Source organism: Platichthys flesus, chromosome 17 (assembly GCF_949316205.1).
Source record: "Platichthys flesus chromosome 17, fPlaFle2.1, whole genome shotgun sequence".
NCBI lineage: Eukaryota > Metazoa > Chordata > Actinopteri > Pleuronectiformes > Pleuronectidae > Platichthys > Platichthys flesus.
This window is the reverse complement of record NC_084961.1, coordinates 4,939,000-4,962,333: the sequence shown is the minus strand read 5'-3', so window position 1 is coordinate 4,962,333 and position 23,334 is coordinate 4,939,000. Positions and strand designations below refer to the sequence as shown.

Below are 23,334 nucleotides of genomic sequence, written 5' to 3'. Positions count from 1 at the left end.
GAAAACCCAGAATCACCTTTCTGTGTTTGTATGCCTCCGCCAGCCAGTGCAGTTTCAGTCTACATAGCGTTTTTCCCAAGGCTCATATGAGGACACAGTGACCTTTAAACCTCCGACCACTGAAATCAAAATTTGAAGAAATTCCCATGAGACGTCAGGTTCAAGAGGTTAAACTCATGTTCTGTGAGGCTACCATGACTTTGACCTTTGACCTCCAGAATCCGTTCATCCTGGAGTCGAACTTAATGTTTGTACCAAATTCGATAGCAGCCTCTGTGGTGTTGCTGAGATATCGTGTCCACAAGGTAAAAAACAATGGTTTATGACCTCACAGCGACCACGGTCTTTGACCTTTCATGACTAAATTTTAATCAGTTCCACCTTGAGTCGATTTGAATGTTTGTACCTAGTTTGAAGAAAATCCCTCAAAGTGATCTTAAGATATCATGTTCACAAGGAAGGGACAGACGGACAACCTGAAAACAAAATGTCTCCTTCCTCCTGTCGGCGCAGAGACACAGAAAACACATCATATGAAGTTTTATTTAATACAGATTTTATAACTGTACAATAAATTACAATCCAGGGTTTCATTCCTCGTGTCGTTTGGCCTGTTGGTTAAAAATCATTAATTTCTTCCTGGTCAGAAACTTGTAATGTAAACATCCACATGTAATGTAGGCAAACACACACACACACAGCACGTGTCAGCAGAAACATGATAAGACACACGCCACCTCTTCACGCCACCTCGTACTCCTCTATCCTTCTCACACCTCCCACATTAAGACACATCCGTCCTGCTCTCACCCGCCTCCCTCCTCTCAGTGGGTGTAGAGGGAGGCGGTGAAGACGATGTCCCTGCGGATGGCCAGCGAGGCCTTCTCCATCTTGCTGCCCAGGACAGAGTCTCCCACGATGCGGGCGGCCTGGCGCACCTCCTTCAGCACCTCGTCCAGGCGCTGGATGCAGCGGACCACCGTGCCCTCCTGGACGTCTGTGAGCAGGGCGATCTCTGCGAACGGCTGGTGGAGGGGACGAGCGGCAGCGGGTCGGGACCATGTGATGAAACACAAGAGGGTTGGGAAGAGGAGGAGGAGGTTAGGATCAGAAGCATAATGTTCATCCAGAAGGAAATTTGAAAGAACTTGAGATTTTGTCATGATTGAACTTTTCCCCTGGGTATAAACAGAATTTACGACTGACATTTTATCGACTAAGCAATTAAACGATGAATCAAAGGTTGCAATTTTAATTTAAAAAAAACCAGATTAATGATATAATCAGGTATTAAAAATCTTTTCTGGGATGTAGACTCTGCCTGCTTTGTTATTGGACCTGAAAATGGAGGCAGAGCTGAACTAGAACAAACATGGTGTCTCCTGTATGAATAGAAGTGAGGGCTACAGATTAATTTGTAGAGAACGTGGACGATGAAACATAGAATATCCAGACGCAGGTGCGACGCAGGACTCGCACGTGTGCGTTGGAGAGGTGGCAGAGGCAGCTGGAGTGTTCATCTGAGTGTGAATTTACTTCTATTTAGCATTTCGCCAATCGTCACCGTCAAGTCATAACGCATACGTGCGAGTCCAGCGTACATGGGGACAAAATCAGGTGACACATAGCATCAAACCTCACCATGCCTCTGGCCCAGCAGTACACCACCTCTGTCAGACCAAACTTCAACTGGCCCACGAACTCCTCGGCCGTCTGCGTTATCCCACATTCCCTCTGCAGCTCTCCGATACGCTGGGCCACTGCCAGCACCCGACCGATTCCCTGAAAAACAAGCAGATAGAGAGAGAAGCAGGGGCAGTGGGTCAGACTTCACTCAAACAAGTCGCCCTTAAACGCATCACTCACGCCCTCTTGGTTAGAACAGCAAATCTGTTTCACAGAACGTACCGTGATGCGTCCTCCCTTCTCGGACCGAGCTCAGCTCATCACTAATGTAAAACCTCATAAAGCACTTCCATGTATCAGGAGACGTTCAGAGCATGCACGCACTTACACAACACCGACAGACTTAACAGAGACAAGATAATTAATAAGTAAGTGACGGATGGACTTAGTTTGGTGGAGAGCCATTGTCCTTTCTGCAGGGCGAGGATGTTATACATCAAATCTGCACAATGTAATACGATGTGAGAGTGTGTGTGTGTGTGTGTTTGTGTGTGAGTCACCAGTGGGGGAGGCAAGAGTGTCAGCACACACTGACACTCTTTTTTTTTACAACACAAGAAAACACCAGCTCCTCCTCACCTCCTGCAGCGTGGTTGTAATGTGCGGCTCCACCTGCGTCTTCTGGGAGAAGATCAGACAGGACAGCAGGGCGGCGCTCTCCTCAGGCGCCAGCGGGCTCAGGACGTTCTCGAACAGCAGCTCGGTCAGCAGCAACTCGTGGCTGCTGATCTGACAGGCCACGCGGCCTTTCAGCTGCACCGCCCCACTGCTGTCCACGTACTGGAGGGACTGAAGCACCTGGAGGGGGGGGGGGGAGAGGTACATCAAACACGTGCAAATCACAAGCGAGTGTGACGTCAATGTGGCGAGAACATAGACTGCAAATAAAGATGGACGGCTGACCGGCTCCTCAAAAGTGAAGCCAAAGCGTCTCGACCTGGTGGCGGGCTGCAGTATGGGTCATGAAGCCCTCCTCCTCCATGTTAGTGGATGGGACATGGGCCAGAATAAACAGTCAAATTAGAGGATTTCTATCATTTAGATGTTTGTTTATGGGTTAATTTCCCAGTTAGGTATTAGTTATATAAGTATTAGTTATTTGATGCCACAAAAATGGGGTGAAACATCTTGATTGACAGCCGAGACTGACTCGTGATTGGTTGGCGGGACCTCGCAACCGGATCTGGGATACTTTGGCTTCATTTCTGGGTAGTGGGAGAAAGAGGACACCATCTTTACACACAGTCTATCGTAGAGATTCATTCTGTCGCCAACAAGTCACAACACAACTTTTTCAAATTAAAATCACAGAAGACTGGGAAGGTATGAATGGAACCAGAAATGAAATGACTGTATTAGTAAAACAATAAAACAGATGTTGTTCGACCTCGACTGCAGCTCTGGAGGTGACCTGACTTAAAAAAATATAAAAAAATGACCTGACAGAAAACGATCATAACAGAGAATCAGACATCTGATCCAAACCTTGATCCTCTGGTGGTATTCAGGCAGCAGAGACAGAGACTGGTCTGACGTCAGGAACAGGAGCCGGTCCAGCTCCTCCTGCACACTCATCCTCGCCGTAACCCGAGCAAACTGAAAACACACACACACACAAGCCGTGATCACCTAGCTTGAGAATACAAACAGCAGCACCGCAGCGCTTGACCTGATTTCAAAGCAACGCTGCAATTATGGCGAGGGAAAGGAAAATGCTCTCTATTCTATTCTCATTGTTAGCATAAGGGAGTCTCTGTCTCTATTTGTTACATAAACCCACTGAGGCCTATTACTGTAAACTAACAGCTTGAACTGACGAATATACGGCTCCAATCATAACTTTCCAAGACCTACAGAGCTATAAAGAGACAACGTAAAGCTACGGCTACGAGAGGAGACTGCAAGGAAAACCTTGTCTTGCCAGGTAATGAGCTTGTAGGAGTGTATGTATGTGTGTGTGTTTGTGTGATGGCTCAAATGACATGCTGTTTCCTATGAGACAGTGATGAGCTGCACCTATGAGCCCATATGGGTAATTATAGAAACAGCCGGCTCCGATTCTTGCATCTTCTCTCCTAAACGAGGCTGCCGGGAAGACGGCGCACACAACGCAGAAATCCTGTGGCGGAGTTTGATGTTATTATTGTGAAAGTAAAGGAGAAATGATGGAAGGATAAAAGGAATCTGAGGGAGAAATGAGAGGAGGCATCAAAAGGGGGCCGACTGCAAAGGAAGTGTCTTGTGTCGGGGGCTGAAGTTAATTAGCTGCATGAATAATGTGCAACCAGCCACACAAAGGAATGTGTGTCTTTTTGATAACAAACAGTGAAATGAAACACCTTCTTCATCATTAATCTGCACAGCACGCCTCAAAACATATAAATAACTCCCCCGAGAACTCAAAAGTGCAATTATTCTCTCGACAATTAACAACAAACACACACCTGCTCGGCGAACGTGGGCGTGTGGATGCAGTTGAAATCCTTGAGGCTCCCGTGCAGCACGCGCAGCCTCAGTGTGTCCTCCACCACGTTCACGCTCTTCAGCTTGAGGTCGTTCACGGGGTCCAGGGTAGCTAAGCCACCAGGGCTGGCCTCGGCCAATCGCAGGAGCTCCTGGGTAGCCGTTGAGATGGCTTGGCCGGGGGGGTCGAGTCTAAGGGACAAGATGGAGTGATGAAGACACTGAGAGAGAGGCCTTGAGGAAGAGAGCAAGGGGGATGACTTCCTTTTATACTGGTAGAGAGCTGACTGGTCCGACTCAATGACAGTCAAAGTATTATGATAAACATAATGGACATAAAACGGTTTTAATAAAGCTTGACTGTAGAATTGACAAAGAAAATACACAAAGCTAAATTAATAATAATTAGAGGAATATGCTCACAAGACTCCAGGGTGAGAAATATTCACAATCTCATAATATAGTTGGCTTGGTTTGTGTATAAAGTATTATACAGAGATTTATAGATACTTTATTAATCACAAAGGAAACTTACACACCCAGTACCCATCAATAAAAAAGTATAGTTCAATACAAACCAGTGGAAATTAAATGTAGAATTTCTGCATTTCCTTTTCAGTCTGTAGAACAGCATTGGTCGTACAGTATGTGAATCGTATATAAGTTGTCATGCATGTGTTTTTTGCGAACCCATTCAACTCACACTGCTAGGTGCACTAGATTTTAATACCAACTTTCAGCTGATTCCCACACACCTGAATCGTGGTTGTTGCCTCTTGCTGTAGTTGTCGATGATTCTGTCGGGAATCACTTTGAGGGTTTTCACTGTGATGGCTGAAATATCCTGGAACTTCAGCTTCTGCACCGTGTGGCTACAGGGACCTTAGGAAAACAGAAACACATTGTTAGTTGCTCTAATAATCGCAAACTGCTCTGACGAAACATCATATGTGTGGCTGGTTTTCCTGAACGTGTAATTAACTGAACATTGACCAACCTTCAGGTATAAAGAGAGCTGTGTTGTAGAGGTGGGGTAAAGGGCTGCCGCTGTTGCCTTCTCCTTCCTCGTTGCCTTTCTCACAGATGATGAGAGCTGTGAAGGTGCGATTCACAGAGTCATTGGACACCTGACACGGAGACAAGACAGGACGGATGAGTCAAAAAGACAGACCGAGAGAAAGAACAAGGGGAAACAGTCGCACAATCATCACTCATGGATGGTGTCATTCAAAATCTCTGAATTAAAAGCAGTTCTTGTATTTGTTTAAAACAAGCTGATGACAATAGATTGACTTTAAACATTCCTAAACAAATACAAAGATCTAGCAGAGCGAGCCCTACAAGATATTTCCACCTTGCACACCTACCTGTAGCAGAACTCCCAGCGCGTTGAGATGCTGTTTGTTGTTCACCACCACGACTCGACCCACAGACAGAGCTTTCAGACCATTCACAGACTCCAGAATCGCTTGCTGCCACCAGAGGGGGAAATGGATGATAAACCAGCAGCGGATAAAAATTGAATGCTTTCAGCTCATTGTGTCTGTTTTCGTACCTGCAGGGCATCGGTGGTGGTTCGCAGCTCCGTCACTGTGTGGTAGTAAGGCAGCAGGTCGGACAGCTGGCCCTCCGTGTCCAGGGGAGGCAGAGAAGACAGCGTCTGCTTCAGCTGGACAATCCTTTTCTCTTGGGTCTGGAACAGGAGGAAGAAGAGAAGAGGAAAGGAAATAGAAAAACACAGTTGTCAGTTGTCTTGACTCAGAAACAACATAAGTGAAATGCGCAAAGAGGAAGAGGAGGACAGGAAAAGAGGCTTTTTAATTTCTTGTTCTCTAGTCTGAGTTATTTTTAACTGCATGCAGTGGTTCTTTGTATTGTTCTTAACTTAATTCCACTGTTCTATGACAGACCTTCAGAGTACAGCTAAGCATTTATAATCAGAGCTGTTTTGCTGGTGTTTGTGTGTTTACCTGAGTGTCTCTGTGGTTTTCAGAGAAGCTCCTCCTCATCATGTCAGTCACTCGGAGCGCTTCCACTCGCAGCAGGTTGAGGATCATAGTGTAGGTCAATCTGAACTGCGACTGGAGGACGGTAGGTTTACCCTGATCCAGACAGAGAGGATGGGGACAATTACTTTACGATATTGCTATTACAGCCTTTTTTCCTTTTCTTTGAAAATGATAATGAACATAAAGACTGCTAGAGATATCGGAGTACAGATAAAACCACTTCACATTATTGAATGAGAGAACATTGTTCTTGTACATTTTGCTGAGGGAACAAAATTCCTATCATGGACCAAAAGGGCTCTTTTAAATTGAAGTGCTCCTCTGGAAACAGCCACAGAGGGAGAACGAGTTAAAAAAGCTCACTCAACTGTGTAATTAAATGCTAAATGAATAAACCGTTGGCAACTCCCACCTTATAAAACACAAAGATTTAATAACAAACCGGCTGAGGTATAAAAATGTGGCAGGTGGATGTAACAGTTCAAACATGGCGGGCCTCACCAGCATCATGACGTGCAGGTCTGCCATATCATGAACACCAGATTTACACAGTATAATGACGGTGCCTGTGGCGTCCAGTCCTCTCCTCCCGGCTCTGCCCGCCATCTGAATATACTCCCCTGAAAGAAGAGTAAAAATTCTGATGTTTTCCTCAACTCTAATTGATCCTCAAGAGATGAGAGAGCATAATTAATTAGGATTCTGATGAAAGAGAGGAAACACAGACAGAAACAAGGGAGAGCACCAAACCTGGCAGCAGATTCCTGAAGCCGGTGCCGTCGTGTTTTCTGATGCTGTCGAACACCACGGTCCTGGCGGGCATATTCACTCCCATTGCAAATGTCTCTGTGGCAAACAGCACCTGGGAGAAGCAGGGTAGATGCATTAGAATAGTTTGATCACCAAAGTAATGGTTCATTTGTAGATAGAAGCTTAAAAGTGGTGAATGGAAACATCTGACTGACTTTGACGAGCCCTCGTGAGAAGAGCATCTCGATGACCTCCTTCAGTATCGGCAGGATCCCGCTGTGATGGACTGCTATGCCCCTCTTCAACAGGCCCCTCATGAGCAGGATCTAAACACGGCATTTTGTGTTAACGTCACATATTGTGGCTGATTTACATACTGACATACACATATCTGGAGATCATGAAAGAAGAAGAGTGTCCAAGCCGTTCTTCACCTGAGGCAGCTGCCGGTCTCCTCCCCGCAGGCGACTCACGCTCTTCTGGAAAAAAGAGTGGATCTCCGCCTTCTCTATGGACGTGGTCATGTCCATGGAGTCCAGAGAGCGGGCGTTCTCGTCACAGCGAGTCCGAGAGAAGGTGAACGCCACCACTGGCGTCTGCTGCCGCTGGGAGAGGAAGTGCAGGAGGGTCAGCCACACCGCTCGGTCCTGGAGGGGGAAACACAGAGAGGAGGAATGAAAGAAGACACACATTTTCGTGATGTTAGGGGGAAAAACTAAATTCTAAAAGCTGTGAGGAGATAAAAAGAAGGGATTACCTGACTGGATGAAGTGTTCTGAGATGTATTTTTTGAGCCAAATGATTGAGCGTGTTTGCTGGTTCTCTCCTTCTTGGCATCAACGGCTGTAACGTAACTGAACAACAAATACACGTCTTTGTCAGTAAAGAAAAAACGTCTACTGATGTTCCTAACAGCTGCGGATGGTAAAACTGTGATACCCTTTGGTGAGGAAGTTTCCTACAGCATCCATCAGCAGGAACATCTCTTTCTGAGACTTGGTGCTGTTGCCTGTGTACAGATAATGCTCCAGAGGCACAGGTCTCTTCATTGTGCTGATCACGTAAATATGTTTCTTCTTAATACGACTGGAGACAAAAGTTCAAAAGGGGAGAAAGAGAAATGTTCAAAGATACAAAAATGCATTTGTTATTCACTGGCGAGCTTCAGAACAGATACACAAGATGGAGACAGGTGCTTCACAAAGGGCTCTTTAATATTCATTGCTTCAGGAACCTACCCGATCCACTCGCTAAACTCGAGAGCATTTGGCACCGTGGCGCTGAGCAGAATGATACTGACGTGATCAGGAAGCATAATCAAAACCTCCTCCCACACGACCCCTCTCTTGGAAAAACAAAGAGATGATGAAAGAAGAGGGGACGGTTGTTAGTCTAACAGCTTTACAGATTATTTAGGATAAAGCAGCAGGGAATGTTCCTGACCTCTGCGTCGTTGATGTAGTGAACCTCGTCGAAGATCACCCACTCCAGGTCTCTGATGACCTCTGAGCCATTGTAAAGCATCGACCTGAGGATCTCAGTGGTCATGATGAGACACGAGGATTCAGGACTGAGCTGGACGTCACCCGTCAGGAGTCCGACGTCTCCGAAGGTGGCTTTAAAGTCTCTGAACTTCTGATTGGACAGAGCTTTAATAGGGGACGTGTAGATGGTCCTATCAGAAGACGGTCAGAATATGATTTGAAAAAGTACACTGGTAATCTGATGCATACAAACTAGATTTCACCCAATCACATAAAAAACATTAGAATTTGTAATATTATGTCTGTCTGAATGTTAGCTAGTACATTGCTAAATTAACTTTCTCAAAGGCATTCACTTACTGTTGTTCTAACATGTCATGTTTTAACTCTATGAGAGTGTTTAGTACATTAATAATATACCTGTCTTTTCTATGGGGACTTGTTCTTTACAGGTGCCATAAGAGATCATGTAAAGTTACTTGTTACTTTTCTAAATCCAGTTTTTTTTCTTTTACTGTTCTGTCGGGTATAAAACTCTTGTTTATATCATCATCACAGTAACTTGTTGTGCCTGGTCCAGAGCTGTTTAACAAAGCTGTGTGGCTGCACACGCCTACATGCACAGCCAGAGCAGACTTAATTAACTCGCACCAGCCAATACACACCTTGTCATGTGTTTCTGGGAGAGAGCGATGGCGTACTCGGCCACCACTGTTTTCCCAGCTGACGTGTGTGCAGCTACAAACACAGAGTCGTGAGCCTCCAGCCGGAGCACAGCCTGCTTCTGGAAGACGTCCAGCTCGAACGGCCACTGGAGCAGAGGACGGCAGGGAGACAGATTAGTGGGAGCTCGGCCAACGTGCAAAGTGGTTTTCATGTTATAATTCATGACACAGAGACACAGAGGTAGAGTTTGTAAACAGAGGAACGACACCCACATCGAATGCTGGGTTGGGGATGCGCTTATGGAAATCTTCACACGGTGAAGTGATGTCAACAGGGATAGCCCATTTCTTAGTTTCCTCCGGCTTCTCTTTTGGCTTTGATTTGCCATCTTGTCCTTTCTCTGAGGGAGTGGAGGATGACTCAGCATCCTGAAGAAGGAGGAAGAAAACCAGCTGTAAACATCCTTGGAATTTAGATCACTCACAAAACAGCAGGGATACGACACTGGGATTCTATTGTGTTGGGAGATAATTACAGGAATAATATCTAGTTGAAAACCAACTCTCCTTTTTACGGACGTATTTCTTTATGTGACATTTCTGTCTCTTAAAATAAAAATAGAGCACTGCACTACACGTAAGTAAACCTGTTTGCATGATGAAACATTTATAACAATATTATATTTGTATTGTATAGGCAGTGTTATAAACTCCTACTGACCTAATGACGCATTTTTAAAAGTATCTTTTCTTTTTTCTGTCTTTCTGATTCATCCACAAATATAATAATTTGAATACCTTGATGCCTAGGTCTTCAAGACTGTTTGTTCGGGGGAGTTTAGGAGCCTCTTCACCTCCTTTGCCTTCCGCCTTCTCCTCTGCCTCAGGTTGCCAGTCAGCAATGTCATCGAATGTGGAAAGGAGGGACAGGAGGTTGACCTCTGGCTTTGCCCTTTTGGCATCTTGATGAAAGAAATTCCCAAAATAAATAACAAGGAATTATATTTTGACCCTTGTAAGATATGTCACCACAGGACAACATGATATCTAACCTTTGTCGGTGAAGTCCATCCCAGCTTTAAGACCGGGTGGAACTCTGAGAAGATCTGTGATGAAAAATTTAGAAACAAAATCATAAACAGTTGAAATATCAAGAAATATTAGAAATTGATATAATTTTATGAGATATTCAATTCAAAGTTTAAAAATCACCATTTTCAAAGTCAATGTCCTCCTCCAGCTCAGATTTCTTCTTGATTTGGTCGAGTGTCAGCTCCTCCATTCCTCCTGTGGTGAACATAGTAAATATATTACAAAATAACAAGGTTTTTAGCTGAGGAACAAAGGAAGTGATGTCGACTTTGAGGTTTTACGGAGAAGCAATCATGAAAATCGACTGAAAATCGACTGAGATTCCTCCATTTATTTCATCATGGTATCAATGTTTTCTTATAGACCCCCTTTAAGGATAATATCTCTGCAATCCAACTCAAGCATGATGGACCCAGAACCAGTTTGTATGAATCTCTACTAAATGAGGGGAAAATGTAATAACTGATGAGAAATCTCACCGGGAAGGAAGGGGTAGTTGGTGTTGCTTCCTCTGAGGCTCTCTGACAGAGGCCCGGGTTGGCGTTGAAATGACAGTGAGTTTTTTGCTGAAAGGCCGGTGTTCTCCAGTAGAACCTAAAAGTTTTCAGATAATAAATATTTAAATCTCGGGAAATCTTAAATATTTACATTTGTGATGCTAGAAAAAAAATATCTTTCAATTTTTTCTTCATAAATAACAAGTTTTTTCAGTTCTAGATGACATTCTGCTTCTTTAACAATTATAATAACAGCAAAGTGGCCACAGGGGGCCAGAGTATTGGTGAGATACCTCTGTGAAGTCCTGCAGCATCCCTGTGGTGGGATCTCTGACAACCGAGAGACCAGAGTGAAGCGGAGACTGAGCGCACTTGAGTAGAGAATCAACGTCAGACTCTCTCTTAGTCACCCTGTAGGAGAAGTTACATCTTTAGATACATGTGATTATCAATAACAACGATATCTTATCATTATCTAAATGTAAATAGGGGAATGTCTGTCTGTATTTTTGATTTTCTCCACAATAAACAAGTTGAGGTACGTTATTGTGGCTATTTCCACCAGTAATAACAATATCATAGACATACATACTTCAGAAACTTCTGGAAAGCGAAGTCTGTGTCGTGTATAGGAAGCCAGGAAGGGTCTCGTAAAAACAGTTTTTCCACTTCTGTCTCCAGGTTCAGGCTGGTGGGGGGGAGCCCATGAGGGAGCTGGGGAGGCAAATAGGAGATATTCACAAACTGAGGCAAAGAGGCTGAGTATGAAACCAAACATCAGTTCAGTTCCTCCTGCTTTCCCCAGTAAATACTGTCCCTCATTTAATTAATGTTAAATGTACAAAAAAGGAATTAAAACGTAAGTGGCTAAAAAGAACAGTTCAGAGAAAATATATCTGAGCAACACTGGTGGACAGTGTTTTGTATTTATATGTATTTATTTATAACCACAGGGAGACATTGGTTTCATTAGTAATTAATTTATAATGTCTTGCAACATAGTTAAGCTCTGCTTAATTACACAAGACAGATTTAACAGTCCATGTTCTTCATTTAACCAGGAAGAGGTCCCATTGAGACACAATATCTCTTCGGACAGGGAGTCCTGGTCAAGTTGCTTTTCCATTAAACTGATTTCCAAAGATTTTTTTTAATGTGCCAATAGAGGGTTTAGATCCCCTCCTTGTCACAAATCATAGTGTTGTGTCACAAATAATAGATGGTGACACAAAACTGCAGTAAAAGTGAAAGCACACACTGACCGTGCTGTGTGGGGGGAGAGGCTGCCCAGGGAGGGGGTGCGTGAGGAGCTCGAACCGGCCGGAGCATCCCATCTCCAGCAGGGACAGCGGCAGGTCCATGGGGCCCGCGGGGGGCACGTCTGCAGGAAAACAAAGACACACACACAACGGCAACACAAAGAGTTTGAATGGACGCACAACATGGGCGCTCCGCAGTGAGAGATGCGACGCGGACTTTAAGATCCTAACGCAGCCAGTGGGTAGTTAGATAAACATTAAACCTATAGACATTAAATTGAATGAGGGGAAGATGAGTGGAGCAACAACACAACACTTTGCTCACCACACAAGTGCGAGAACACTATACAATAAAATCCCTCGCCATTATATTACACAATTATATAAACATGTGTATGTGTAGTGAAGGACTGATGTGTATTCATCCACAACAACTCACTGATTCTGTCCATGTTCCTGCTCGATGCCGGAAGCGAAAAGTTGCCACAAACTAGAAACCTGACGTCGCAGCGGAAGTTGTCAAAATCGAAAAAAGCGGAAGTCAGTAGTAAGAAAAACTTTAAAACATTAATAAATAAACATTTCAAATGTTTTGGGGGGATTTGGGGAAATTATGTTTAAAATGATGTGTTATAAACTATTGTGCTAAAAATCGATATTGTTTTGTGTGTGATTGTAAAATGGGGGGGAAATAAGTCGATGGTAGTCAGTCGCTGTGACGTCACATTTACGCGTCGTTGTTGTCGCCGTGCAGCAGCGTTTGGTAAGTGAATTGTATTAAAGGCTTATAACTACTTAATTAAATGATTTTAACAGGACAGATTGTCTCATTCTGACAAGCTGGTGATTTACTATGTGTGTGGTCGAGTCCCTTTGGTTTCCTCTCGGGAAGCAAACCCATGTTGGTTCTCTGGCTAGCTAGCTAGTTAGCTTATCTGGGCTAGCAGCAGCTGGAAGTAAATAGAAGAAGCTCTACTGGTGTTTGTTCGAGTGGGAAATAAAATGTAGTCGTTTCCAGTTGCTGATGGAGTGTTCTGTGTTGTAGCGGTTCGCATCATGGTGGCGTTTCCGAGTTCACTGACGGAGGAAGAAGAGGCCCTGCAAAAGAAATATGCAAAACTGAAGAAAAAGGTAAAGAAGCTGAAGACTTCAGTAAAATGTCAAAAACATTGCTCATTGAATGAAAGTATTTTTCATAGACGTTGAACTATGGGATTCTTTAATTGATGGCTACAGTAGAATTACAGATATGAATGAAGTCATAATGCATTCAAATTAATTCATGACATTCTTTAAGACACTTGTCATAAATACTAGTCTTCATGACCAATACTAAATGGTTGGAGATAAAAGATGTGTCTCAAAAGTCGTCAGTAGAGGGGGGAGATGTAATAGTGATTGCAAACTCTTCATCAATTTATGTCAAACTATAGAAAGTGCTTGATAATCTTTTGATTTTATCAAAAGATTATCAAGCACTTCCAAGCACTTATAGTTTGACATAAATTGATGAAGAGTTTGCAATTTGAACAGAGATTAGGGTAGACACTATGGGACATGTGGTACAAGTGAGGAACTTTGCTGCTAGATTTCGAAATACTGTGTGTATTATTATTGTATATTACTTGTTTTTTCATCTGTAGCTGTTTCATTTTTTGATTTGTGGCTGTTTTGTTTTCATTTAAGAAAAAGGCACTGCTCGCCTTGAAGAAGCAAAGTTCCACCAACCAGACAAACCAGAGTGGCTTGAAACGAAGTAAGTTCATACGACTCCACTTGACTCAACACAAACTAAACATAACCTACCTTTATACAGCATATATACTTGTTGAGACTGACCTTTTGTTTATATGTATCAAGATTACAATAATTGAACAGTATGTGTGGTATTAATTGCTCTTTAAACTGCTTTATTCTACTCATAAACAAGGTGTAGTAAAAATTTATTATCATGGCATGTACAGAACATCTTGCTCACTGATTTCTTCAACTCCTTTCTTCATCACAGCATTGTCAGACCAGCCCGTCGTTGATACTGCAACAGCGACAGAACAAGCAAAGAGGCTCATCAAGTCAGGAGCCATCAGCGCCATCAAATCAGAGAACAAGAACTCTGGCTTCAAACGCTCTCGCATGCTGGAGATTAAACTCAAGGTAGAATGTGTTTCAAAGCTCCAAAAAAAAGTGTGGATGTTAAATATTTTCCATGCTTTGTTTTGGCATTTTTTTAATTATTAATCTTTATTTGGCACAGGACCCTGAGAAAGGCCAAGTTCCTGCTTTCTTACCATTCCAGAGGAGTTTCTCTGTAGATGAAGAGCCACCTGAGGTAAAGTGTCCATTTAAGATGATATGACATGATCAGGAAATTACTGTGAGGGATGAGGAATAGTCTGTACAGCTGTATGTTGCACTTACGCGGAGAAACAAATATGGTATAGCTTATTTTTTGTTTTTTATTTGTGCTTACTCTAGGCTGGGAAGAGATCCCAAAGGAAATCTCTGTACGAGAGGTAATGTGCAGAACCCACGATTAATAAAGTTCATTATACTGACAGTGAATCTCTTTTGGTGTAACATTATTTCTCCATATGCCCCTGCAGCTTTGTCAGTTCAAAAGACCGATACCGGGATGAAGAAGAGGGAGGCGGCAGTTCAGCCAGCCGCGATGTGGATAGAGACAGAGACAGAGATAGAGACAGAGACAGAGAGAGAGAGCGAGACCGCGAAAGAGAACTGGACAAAGAGCGAGACAAAGAAAAAGAGCGAGTCAAAGACAAAGGAAAAGAGAAAGACATAGAAATAGACATAGACAAAGACAAAGACAAGGACACCGTCTCAGACAAGGAGAAGGAGAAGGAGAGGGAGAGAGAGAGGGATAGGGAGAGGGATAGGGAGAGGGAGAGGGAGAGGGAGAGGGAGAGGGATAGGGAGAGGGATGGAGACAGAGACAGAGACAGAGATGGGGACAGGGACAGAGATCGAGAAAGAGACAGAAGCAGAGATAGGGACCGAGAGAGAGAGAGAGATGGACCATTTAGACGTGAGTAAACAATTTTGCAGATATCTCTACTGGGAGAAAGTGGGTGTAGTGTGGTGGATGTCAAAGGCGTTCCAGGGCACATGCATGAAATCTTTCTGCCTCCCATGTGTTCACTCTCAGGGTCAGACTCGTACCCAGAGCGGAGAGGAGTGCGGAAGGGGAACACGGTGTATGTTTACGGCTCTGGGCTCGTCGAGGACAGCCTGCGTGCCGCTTTCTCTCAACAAGGAAACATCATCGACCTCTCCATGGACAACCCACGCAAGTATGAACCCATTAAACAAAGCTGTTGCACATACAGGTCATCTATAATTCTATCTGCTGTTGTGATGATGATGATGATGATGTTTATAGTATATATAACAATATAGCAATCCACAGTGTGATTAAATGAAACAATGTTCTTCTATCTTTCTGTTTCTAGTTGTGCATTTATCACATTTGAGAAGATGGAGTCTGCAGACCAGGCTGTAGCAGAGGTTTGTTCTCACCCATTCAATATGAGAAGAAACTGACAATCACACATATCTCCTCCCTCTATAAACAATGTTTTTAATTTTCTAAAACGAAGCAACAACCAAAAAGAAGGATTTGTCAAAGTTCAGACAGATTCAGAGCAGTGAGACAGCTGACTTAAAAAAAAAATGATGCAGTGGCAATAAATGTATAAAAGTGAGAGACTCGATTAAGCATTTCTATCTAACCTCATTTCATGTCATAAAACCTAAAGGCATAGCTCAGTACAGTACTTAAATGAGCAGATATGTTTAGGTTCTCAATCTGTTATATTAACCTTTTTCTGTGAATCTTTCTTAGTTTAATTTATATCAGTGCTTTTTGCTGGTTTTGTTCACAGAATATGCAACACTTTTTTTCCATGTTCTGAATTCAGTCATATATCATAATAGTTTCTGTGATACTTTTACTCACCAAGCTCTTTAACAGTAAAATGTATGAAGTAGTTTTTATATTTATAATATGTACATTATATATTTTAGGTTATATGTTAAAATTAAAGTGAGTAATTCGTAATTATACATTAAATCCCTCAGGACACTAAACTTACATTCACATTAATATTATTAAATGTATATCATTTTACACCAAAAATATTTTTTCTAATAGTCCCAGTTTAGAATGAACTTTCATGCCCAAGGTAATTTCTTTAATTGAATTTATAAGCATCATAACGTCCATTTATAATATTTAGTTTTACTGTAGTTTTGAGGAAGCTCAGCTCATTTAGACTGTACATGAAATCAACCTCCCTGTTTTCGTCTCACAGTTGAACGGAAGCACGGTTGGAGACGTTCACATCAAAGTCAGCATCGCCAGGAAGCAGCCCATGCTGGACGCTGCCACCGGCAAATCAGTGTGGGCTTCATTGGGTAAGCGCCGCACTGTTATTGTTTGTTTGGACAATGATCAGACTGCACAGCGCGGACTAACCTTCACCACCGTCTCTCTCCTTTCACAGCGGTGCAGAACAGCACTAAAGGCTCCTACAGGGACAAGAGGAACCAGGTCGTGTACAGTGAGGATTTCCTCTGATGAAGATTTGATGAAGAAAAGATTTGTTTTTGTATTTTGGCACATTTGTTTTAACAAACTGTTTCTGAGTTGTTTATGGTGCTAGTTGTCGGGTGAATACAAATCATCTGTAGCCTGTTGGAGAATAAAAAGTGTATTTCACATGATTTGTATGTGATGCGGTTTGTGACAGCTTAAAACCCAAGTGTTGATATGGAGCAAAATAAATAGTATCCATACACCGTCACCCTGAATGAGAATTCCATTCATTATCAAAAAGACAGTCAAAGTGGGAAATATATCCAACATCAATCCCTAATTGTTTTCAACCTCTAATGCACAAACAAGCGTTCAGATATTCACGGCTTCTGTAAATTACAATAACCATAGGCAGCATGGTAGAGTACAGTGTCAAGTGTAGGAAAGAGCTGCAGATAACTACAGGTTATGTGTAAATAAACACAAACATTAAAACCGCACAGTTCATCCCAGTGTTTTTCTTTTTTTAAGGCAGGTGTAAAACAAGTGTTGGGCTCAGTCTGATTGACTGTATACAGATCTTGTGGCTTTCAACAGTTGCTAAGAAAACAAACAATCACAGCATTTTCAATGTTTTTGATGGAAACAGGCACAACATGAGACTTTTACCTTCTAACGAGTTATGTCCCAAAGGAAACATTTAGCTTTTTAAGTTTTTGTCAGGGTCACAAAAAAATCAAATAAGCACAGAAGATTAGACTGGTCTGTTCCTTTTGACATGTGGATATGAGAGTGTAAACTGCCATGAGGGGGAGCAGGTACGTGTATATGGCTTTAACTGACAGTTATATGGTCCTATGCTTAGACTAAAATCTATAAAACCTACGAGCATATAAAATATACTCCAAATGAAACCATCATTCAGTTCATGACTGTATTTTTGACATGGTTCTACCAGTAATGTGTTCAGTGTAACACAAACTTTTAATGTGCATCGAGTGATATCTCCTGGTCTGGATGATTCAATCAGGTTTCTAAGGAGCCTTGAACATTTCTTTGACACCTTGTTTTATAAAAGGTCTTTGTGTATTTAACAGTAGTGTTTTCAAATAATCCATTAGAAACTAGTTGATGCACTGTAATCCGTGTAGAAATAACGTTGATGGTGTTAACCATCCTGCCCCCCCTCAGGCACAAACGACAAAGTCTGTCGACCACAGTCACAGTTTTGATAAGACGTCTAATCAGTGGAAACACGTGTGGGAGGACTGTGGCTGTGTAGCTGCTTTCATGTGCACTGGGCCATGTCAGGAAGTTAATAACATCTAACGGAGAAGAGACATTTGAATTCATGTATTTACACTCCTAACTGTGGTCGGTAATAACACTGTTGTTCACAAACACTAATGTTCAACTGAGATTCAAGTTTAAGATCATATTATGAATTTATCTATTCTTACAAACATTAAAATGAGTGGGCACACTATGACATGTCACAGAAGGAAGAGCACAGTCTAATGAAACTGAGAGCGGCTGGATTCCATTTCTCTTCTCAGTTTCAGGGTCCCTCTAAAGTTCAGATTCAGAGCTGCTGTTATTCTCATACCACCTTTACTTTTCCTACAATGATCATCCTGCTCTGCTTTGGCTCCGTCTAAACCCACGTCCATCACTATAAACATTTCATGTGATAGGGTCTTTCATTTTCACAGTCAGTGATTTTAAAAAGGCCTCAAAGTCAGTGATTTCTCCACTGGACAGCACCTTAGATGAAACAATTTATTGTGTTTAAAAAAGTTGGCCTATGACGCTTGTTCAGTCACCAGACATTCTTGTTCCTCCTCTCGTATTCTTCCAGCTGCCCCTCTCGCCCTCTCAATCTCCTCCTGCTCATACAGGGAGTTCTGCCCGGTGGTTTTTCCGTGCTGCTCCTTCAGGTGGCGCCGCAGAGCGGGCTTGTGAGCGAAGCGGGCGTGGCAGTAGGCGCAGTGGTGTGGGCGCTCGCCACTGTGGAGGTTCATGTGATCTATGAGTGTGGACTTTTGAGTGAAAGTCTTATAACACAAGGGGCACTGGTGGGTTTTGCCGGCCCCCCGGTGCACGGCCATGTGCCGGGTGAAGTTGGCCGAGTGGTGGAAGTGTTTGCCGCAGCAGGGGCAGACGTACAGCAAGTGCGTGGAGCGGGAGTGGACGGCTAGAGAGTGAGAGGAGGGGAAAGTCATGCCGCAGTGCTCACATATTACAGGCCCTGACACGCTGGACGTGGACCCCACCACTGCGACGGACTCGTCCCCTCCTTCATTCGTCAGCCCTGAACTCCCCTCACCAGCGCCTCTGCTCGACTCCTCCAGAGAATACTGGTTCAAACTGCTGCCTCCCAGTGGTGACACATTTTCTGCCTGAGTGTCACCCACACTGAAGTCTAACTGTGGGAGGTCAACTGGTAAGTAACTTCCTGTCTTCATCCCTTCCTGGTTGAAGTCCAGCCCAATACCCCCTCCAAGTCCAGCCGTGGCCATGTACCACAGATCCTGTTGGTGAGCCATGCCCAGAGGTCTTTTCTCTTGAGACGACGCCCACTTTCTCCTCTTTAAACCCCTCCCCCTGCCACCCCCTCTGCCCCGTCCAATTTTAGGGTCGGAAAGTCTGCGTCTGAAAGCACGGAGACCCTCCATTGAAAGGCCCCCAGCGCTGAGATCCACTTTGGTATGATCCAATTCGTATTCACTGCCTTCTCCTCCCATCACAACATCATCTGTCTCTGGGTAACAAGCATCTTGAGGTCCATCGGTGGGAGCTCCCGTCTCCTCCTCCCTGTTCCTGTTCATCTGCTCCTCTTCGGAGATATAAACTCTAAACACATCAAAGTCCTCTGGTCTGGTCTCTTCCTCCTCGTCTGATGCATTAACCTGGAACAGAGTTGAAGAGTCAAGTCTGTTAAACATCTAAAAACAGAGCATGTGGTGGCATCTCCTAGTCACTTGTTCTATCAGACCGACATTACAAAACCAAAGAAATTTCATCAACAATATGTTGAAAAAGCAAATGTTTGACCTTTTTTTAAGATAAATTACTTCCAAAGGTTAATAGCTTAAAAAATGATTAACCCAATGGGTCAGTCTGTCCGAGTGATGCTCGGACAGACTGACCCATTACAGACTCATTACAATCACCAGCTTCTTAAAGGAACATAACACAGAACTGAGAACTAATCATTCACTTCTCTGAATAATGAGATAAAGAACCAACCAAATTCTGTTTTTCTTTCTCACACACCTTAATACATGGGTCATCCAGAACCGGACTGTCTTCGTGGTGATGACTGCTGCCCTGAGCGGACATGTCCCCGCTGTTGTCCTCCATCGATCGTCCTGCTGGACTGTGTGGGTCCACAGGGGAAGGCCGGCTGGTGGGGGGTGATGCCATGGTATAAATGCTGCCACTGACAATCACTGGCTGAGACAGACTCTCCTCTGCAGTCGCCTAGAGGATGGAATGGGAAAGCATGTCAAGACTTCTCAAAACCAACACCAGCACAGCTGCATCTCTGAAAGCTATGAGAGTGTATATACACATTTTTTTTAAAGATTGGTGATTAACTACTTATGTACAAATAGAGCAAACACATTAATTTCCATGCTAAGCCGGCGGGAAAATCATTTCCCGGCACTGTACAACTACTGTAGGTCCTGACACCGGCTTGGGTTACTGACCCTTGGCGGACTGGGGTTCTTTAACTGGATGTACTTCTTCAGAGCTCCCCGGCAGTGCTCCACAATATGCTCCATCTGCAGATAGCTGGCAGCCGTCAGGTAGTTGACGATCTCCTCTGGGTTAAACTGCAGTGTGCCGGTGTAGCAGGACTGGAGCAGATCACACACAACCCGAGCGCTATACAGCATCGACACCTGGAGAAAAACGAAACACAGACACATAAGCGTCTGAATGTTGAAGAGAGACACAATTATGACAGCTTTGACGGCAAGTGCTCAACATATCTGCTGACCTGAAGCCTCGGGGACGGGTTGAGGAGGAACTGGTCCCTCAGGAAAGGCGAGCAGGCAGCGAGCACCACTTTATGTCCCTTGAAGGTCTGGTTGTTGCTGGCTACAATGGTGATGTCACAGAATTGCTGGCGGAACCTCAGGGAATTCATGTGCTTCAGGGTCTTGTCCCCGTGACCCGGCAACCGGAAACAAAGCGTCTCCATCTTTCCTGAGGAGAAATGGGGATTTGTGAAAAAATGGATAAGAGTGTGCTCACTAGTAGATGCAGCATGGCCGCCTGTTTTTAAAAACACAGTGATCGGATTGAAGTCAAGTCCTGTCTTGCTTCACATGAACTCACAATTGCACCTACAGCACAAATCAAATCGTGACGTTTGCGGACGACACAATTCTGGTGGGTCTCATCACCAAGAACGATGCGACCCACTACAGGAAGGAGGTCAACCTCTTGACCACCTGGTGCAGAGACCGCAACCTCCTGCTGAATGTCAGCAAGACAAAGGAGATGGTGGTCGACTTCAGGAAAAGCCTCACTGAGCACCCCCCACTGACCATCGATGGTGCTGCTGTGGAGCGAGTGAGCAGCACCAAATTCCTAGGGGTGCACATCAGCGAGGACCTCTCCTGGGCCACCAACTCTGCATCACTGGTGAAGAAAGCCCAGCGATGCCTCTACTTCCTCCGCAAACTCAAGAAAGCGAGAGCTCCCATACCCATCCTTAAAACATTCTACCGGGGCACCATTAAAAGCATCCTGTCCAGCTGCATCACTGTGTGGGGCAGTAGCTGCACTGCACACAGCAGGAAGAGACTGCAACGCATTGTCAACACAGCTGGTAAGATCATTGGTGCCCCACTCCCTTCCGTGCAAGACACTTTTAGAGAACCTTATGCTGCTGTACTTAAAAAATTCTGTATGTTTACTTCTGCAACAAACTGTCTCTTGTACTGTTTGCACTTTATCACTTAAATCACTACGTTTACACTTTTAGAGAACCTTATGCTGCTGTACTTAAAAAATTCTGTATGTTTACTTAGTAATAGGAAATGTCTTGTGTTATCTGTTGTGCCTGTGCACTTTATATGTTTCACTGTGGGAGAGTGGGAAACGTCGTATCGATTCCTTGTGTGTTCTGAACATGTTAAGAAATTGACAATAAAGCTACTAAAAAAAAAGAAACAGAGCTCCATTTACATCAAGGCATTTCCACGGCTGGTTCGGAGCCAGTGCCTCAACTCAAATCAGTTGTTTGTGTTTTTAAAGCCAAACAACTGATTCCCGGACAAAAACATAAACAGTTAGGCAATGACTGGAAAAATAAACAGGCTCCTAAAAACGTTGAACCAAATCCAAACCAGCTCTGCACCAGGCTCACTTTGAGGGTAACATGGCTGGGGGTAGTTGATATGAAACAGTACACATAACATCATTATAAGGTCCCTTTCCTACTGTATAGCATGAAGCTTTCTGATAGTGAGTTTATAGAGATGTTTCAAAGGTATCTGTTGCTTGTTTCATATATTTTGTTTTTTCACTACTAAGCAGTTGCTCAATCTGAAGATCTCATCCGGTTTTGCAAATTGAAAAACCACAAAGAGTCACAATCAAGATCCAACAAGTGCCTTGGTATATATTAGCTGAATGAAGTCAGACTGTGGCAAGAGAAAGTGGTTGGCCAATTTGAATCTGTAACTCTCGCAACAAGAGAGAAAGGATTTAATTTAATAAAGAACTATTTAGGTAATCAATCATTGTGATTATCGATCATATAATATATAGATATATACATCTATATAATCTAAACTTGCCATAATGAGCTGTAGAACAAGCCCTTACTCTGGGTTCAGAAAACAACATCACCAGTTTAGCAACGACAACAAAACAACTCTCAACTGTCTATTGTTTCTCAAATGCCTGGAAAGAAAAAGTTTCAGAAGAGAAATCCGTTGTTGGCCATTTGGAATAAAAGATAAATCTGTGAGTGACAACACCCTCATGAAAAGAGTTAATCAACTAATCAGAAATTGGATCACTAGCTTTGCAACTACGAGAGGAAGAGTAGACACATATGAAGTCTTAAATCGTAATCCTGATATTATATGGTATCCACAATAAAATAAGATAAACCTTTCTTAGTCCCACAAGGGGAGGGGGGGGGGGGGGGGATTTGAAATATTACAGCAGCAAGTCAAAAATTGGCACAACTAAGTCATAATAACTGTAAGGATAATAACGGTGTAGCATCACTGTACCTCGCTTTTTAAAAAGTTAGCTTACGTCTGCTAACAACAAACGTGTTTCAACAGAAGTGGCGCCCATAATAATAATAATAATAATAATAACACTAACACGAGGCTCTTTAGCAGATAGCGATGAATGTGAGAAGATAAACACCCATCGTGACACAGACGACTCTTCTCCCTGTGGCCTAGCGAACCCACTTGTCAGAAGCTAGCGTCAGTAACTAGTTAGCTGGTAACTGACAAACAGCTCGTGTGGAAACTTACCCGCCTTCCTCCCTGTGTTGTCGTTAGATGTCTTCCAAGAGGACGTGTCCGTGACTCTGTCTCCGGGGGACGGGGACGGACGTCAAGCTGCTTCCTGCTGTCGCATCCCTGTCGCCACTAGCTTCTCCCACCTCGCATTTGTGTTTACTTTTTTTTGGCCTCTTTGTGGCGCATCGTCCCGTGACAACAAAACACAGCGGACCCCCCCCCCCCCCTCCCACCAACACGCTGACGCTCAACTGACTCCAGGTCTGTTTCCGAGGAGGCACACTACCTTTAATCGCCTGCAAACCGCCAACCCCCCTCGCTGACTTCCGATCAGCGTGTTTGTGTGTACGGCAACAAACCCGGAAGCAAAGGAA

The 23,334-nt window shown here is 43.7% G+C and overlaps 3 protein-coding genes across 3 annotated transcripts; 1 reads left to right on the top strand and 2 right to left on the bottom strand.

Moving 5' to 3' along the window:
• Positions 1-525: 525 nt before the first annotated feature.
• Positions 526-12,407, bottom strand: skic2 (SKI2 subunit of superkiller complex). The gene is made up of 28 exons (XM_062410136.1): positions 12,345-12,407; positions 11,909-12,027; positions 11,239-11,360; positions 10,940-11,057; positions 10,629-10,743; positions 10,270-10,344; positions 10,110-10,163; positions 9,856-10,019; positions 9,331-9,486; positions 9,058-9,203; positions 8,352-8,583; positions 8,147-8,253; positions 7,848-7,994; positions 7,666-7,762; positions 7,343-7,555; positions 7,124-7,234; positions 6,909-7,020; positions 6,660-6,778; positions 6,120-6,251; positions 5,705-5,842; positions 5,517-5,621; positions 5,147-5,276; positions 4,905-5,031; positions 4,131-4,341; positions 3,172-3,282; positions 2,266-2,484; positions 1,642-1,782; positions 526-1,025 (listed from the first exon to the last, which is right to left on the bottom strand). Exons 1-28 carry the CDS (start codon positions 12,355-12,357, stop codon positions 825-827), a joined length of 3,735 nt encoding a protein of 1,244 aa, XP_062266120.1. The 5' UTR covers positions 12,358-12,407; the 3' UTR covers positions 526-824.
• A 194-nt stretch (positions 12,408-12,601) lies between these two features.
• Positions 12,602-16,645, top strand: nelfe (negative elongation factor complex member E). The gene is made up of 11 exons (XM_062409411.1): positions 12,602-12,668; positions 12,951-13,036; positions 13,592-13,661; positions 13,914-14,059; positions 14,160-14,234; positions 14,381-14,418; positions 14,509-14,948; positions 15,069-15,213; positions 15,373-15,427; positions 16,234-16,336; positions 16,426-16,645. The coding sequence occupies exons 1-11, from the start codon at positions 12,605-12,607 to the stop codon at positions 16,497-16,499; spliced, it is 1,296 nt and encodes a 431-aa protein (XP_062265395.1). The 5' UTR covers positions 12,602-12,604; the 3' UTR covers positions 16,500-16,645.
• Positions 15,478-23,280, bottom strand: LOC133972150 (zinc finger and BTB domain-containing protein 12-like). The gene is made up of 5 exons (XM_062409410.1): positions 22,973-23,280; positions 20,464-20,672; positions 20,171-20,365; positions 19,734-19,940; positions 15,478-19,366 (listed from the first exon to the last, which is right to left on the bottom strand). Exons 2-5 carry the CDS (start codon positions 20,665-20,667, stop codon positions 18,260-18,262), a joined length of 1,713 nt encoding a protein of 570 aa, XP_062265394.1. The 5' UTR covers positions 20,668-20,672; positions 22,973-23,280; the 3' UTR covers positions 15,478-18,259.
• Between the last annotated feature and the right edge of the window lie 54 nt (positions 23,281-23,334).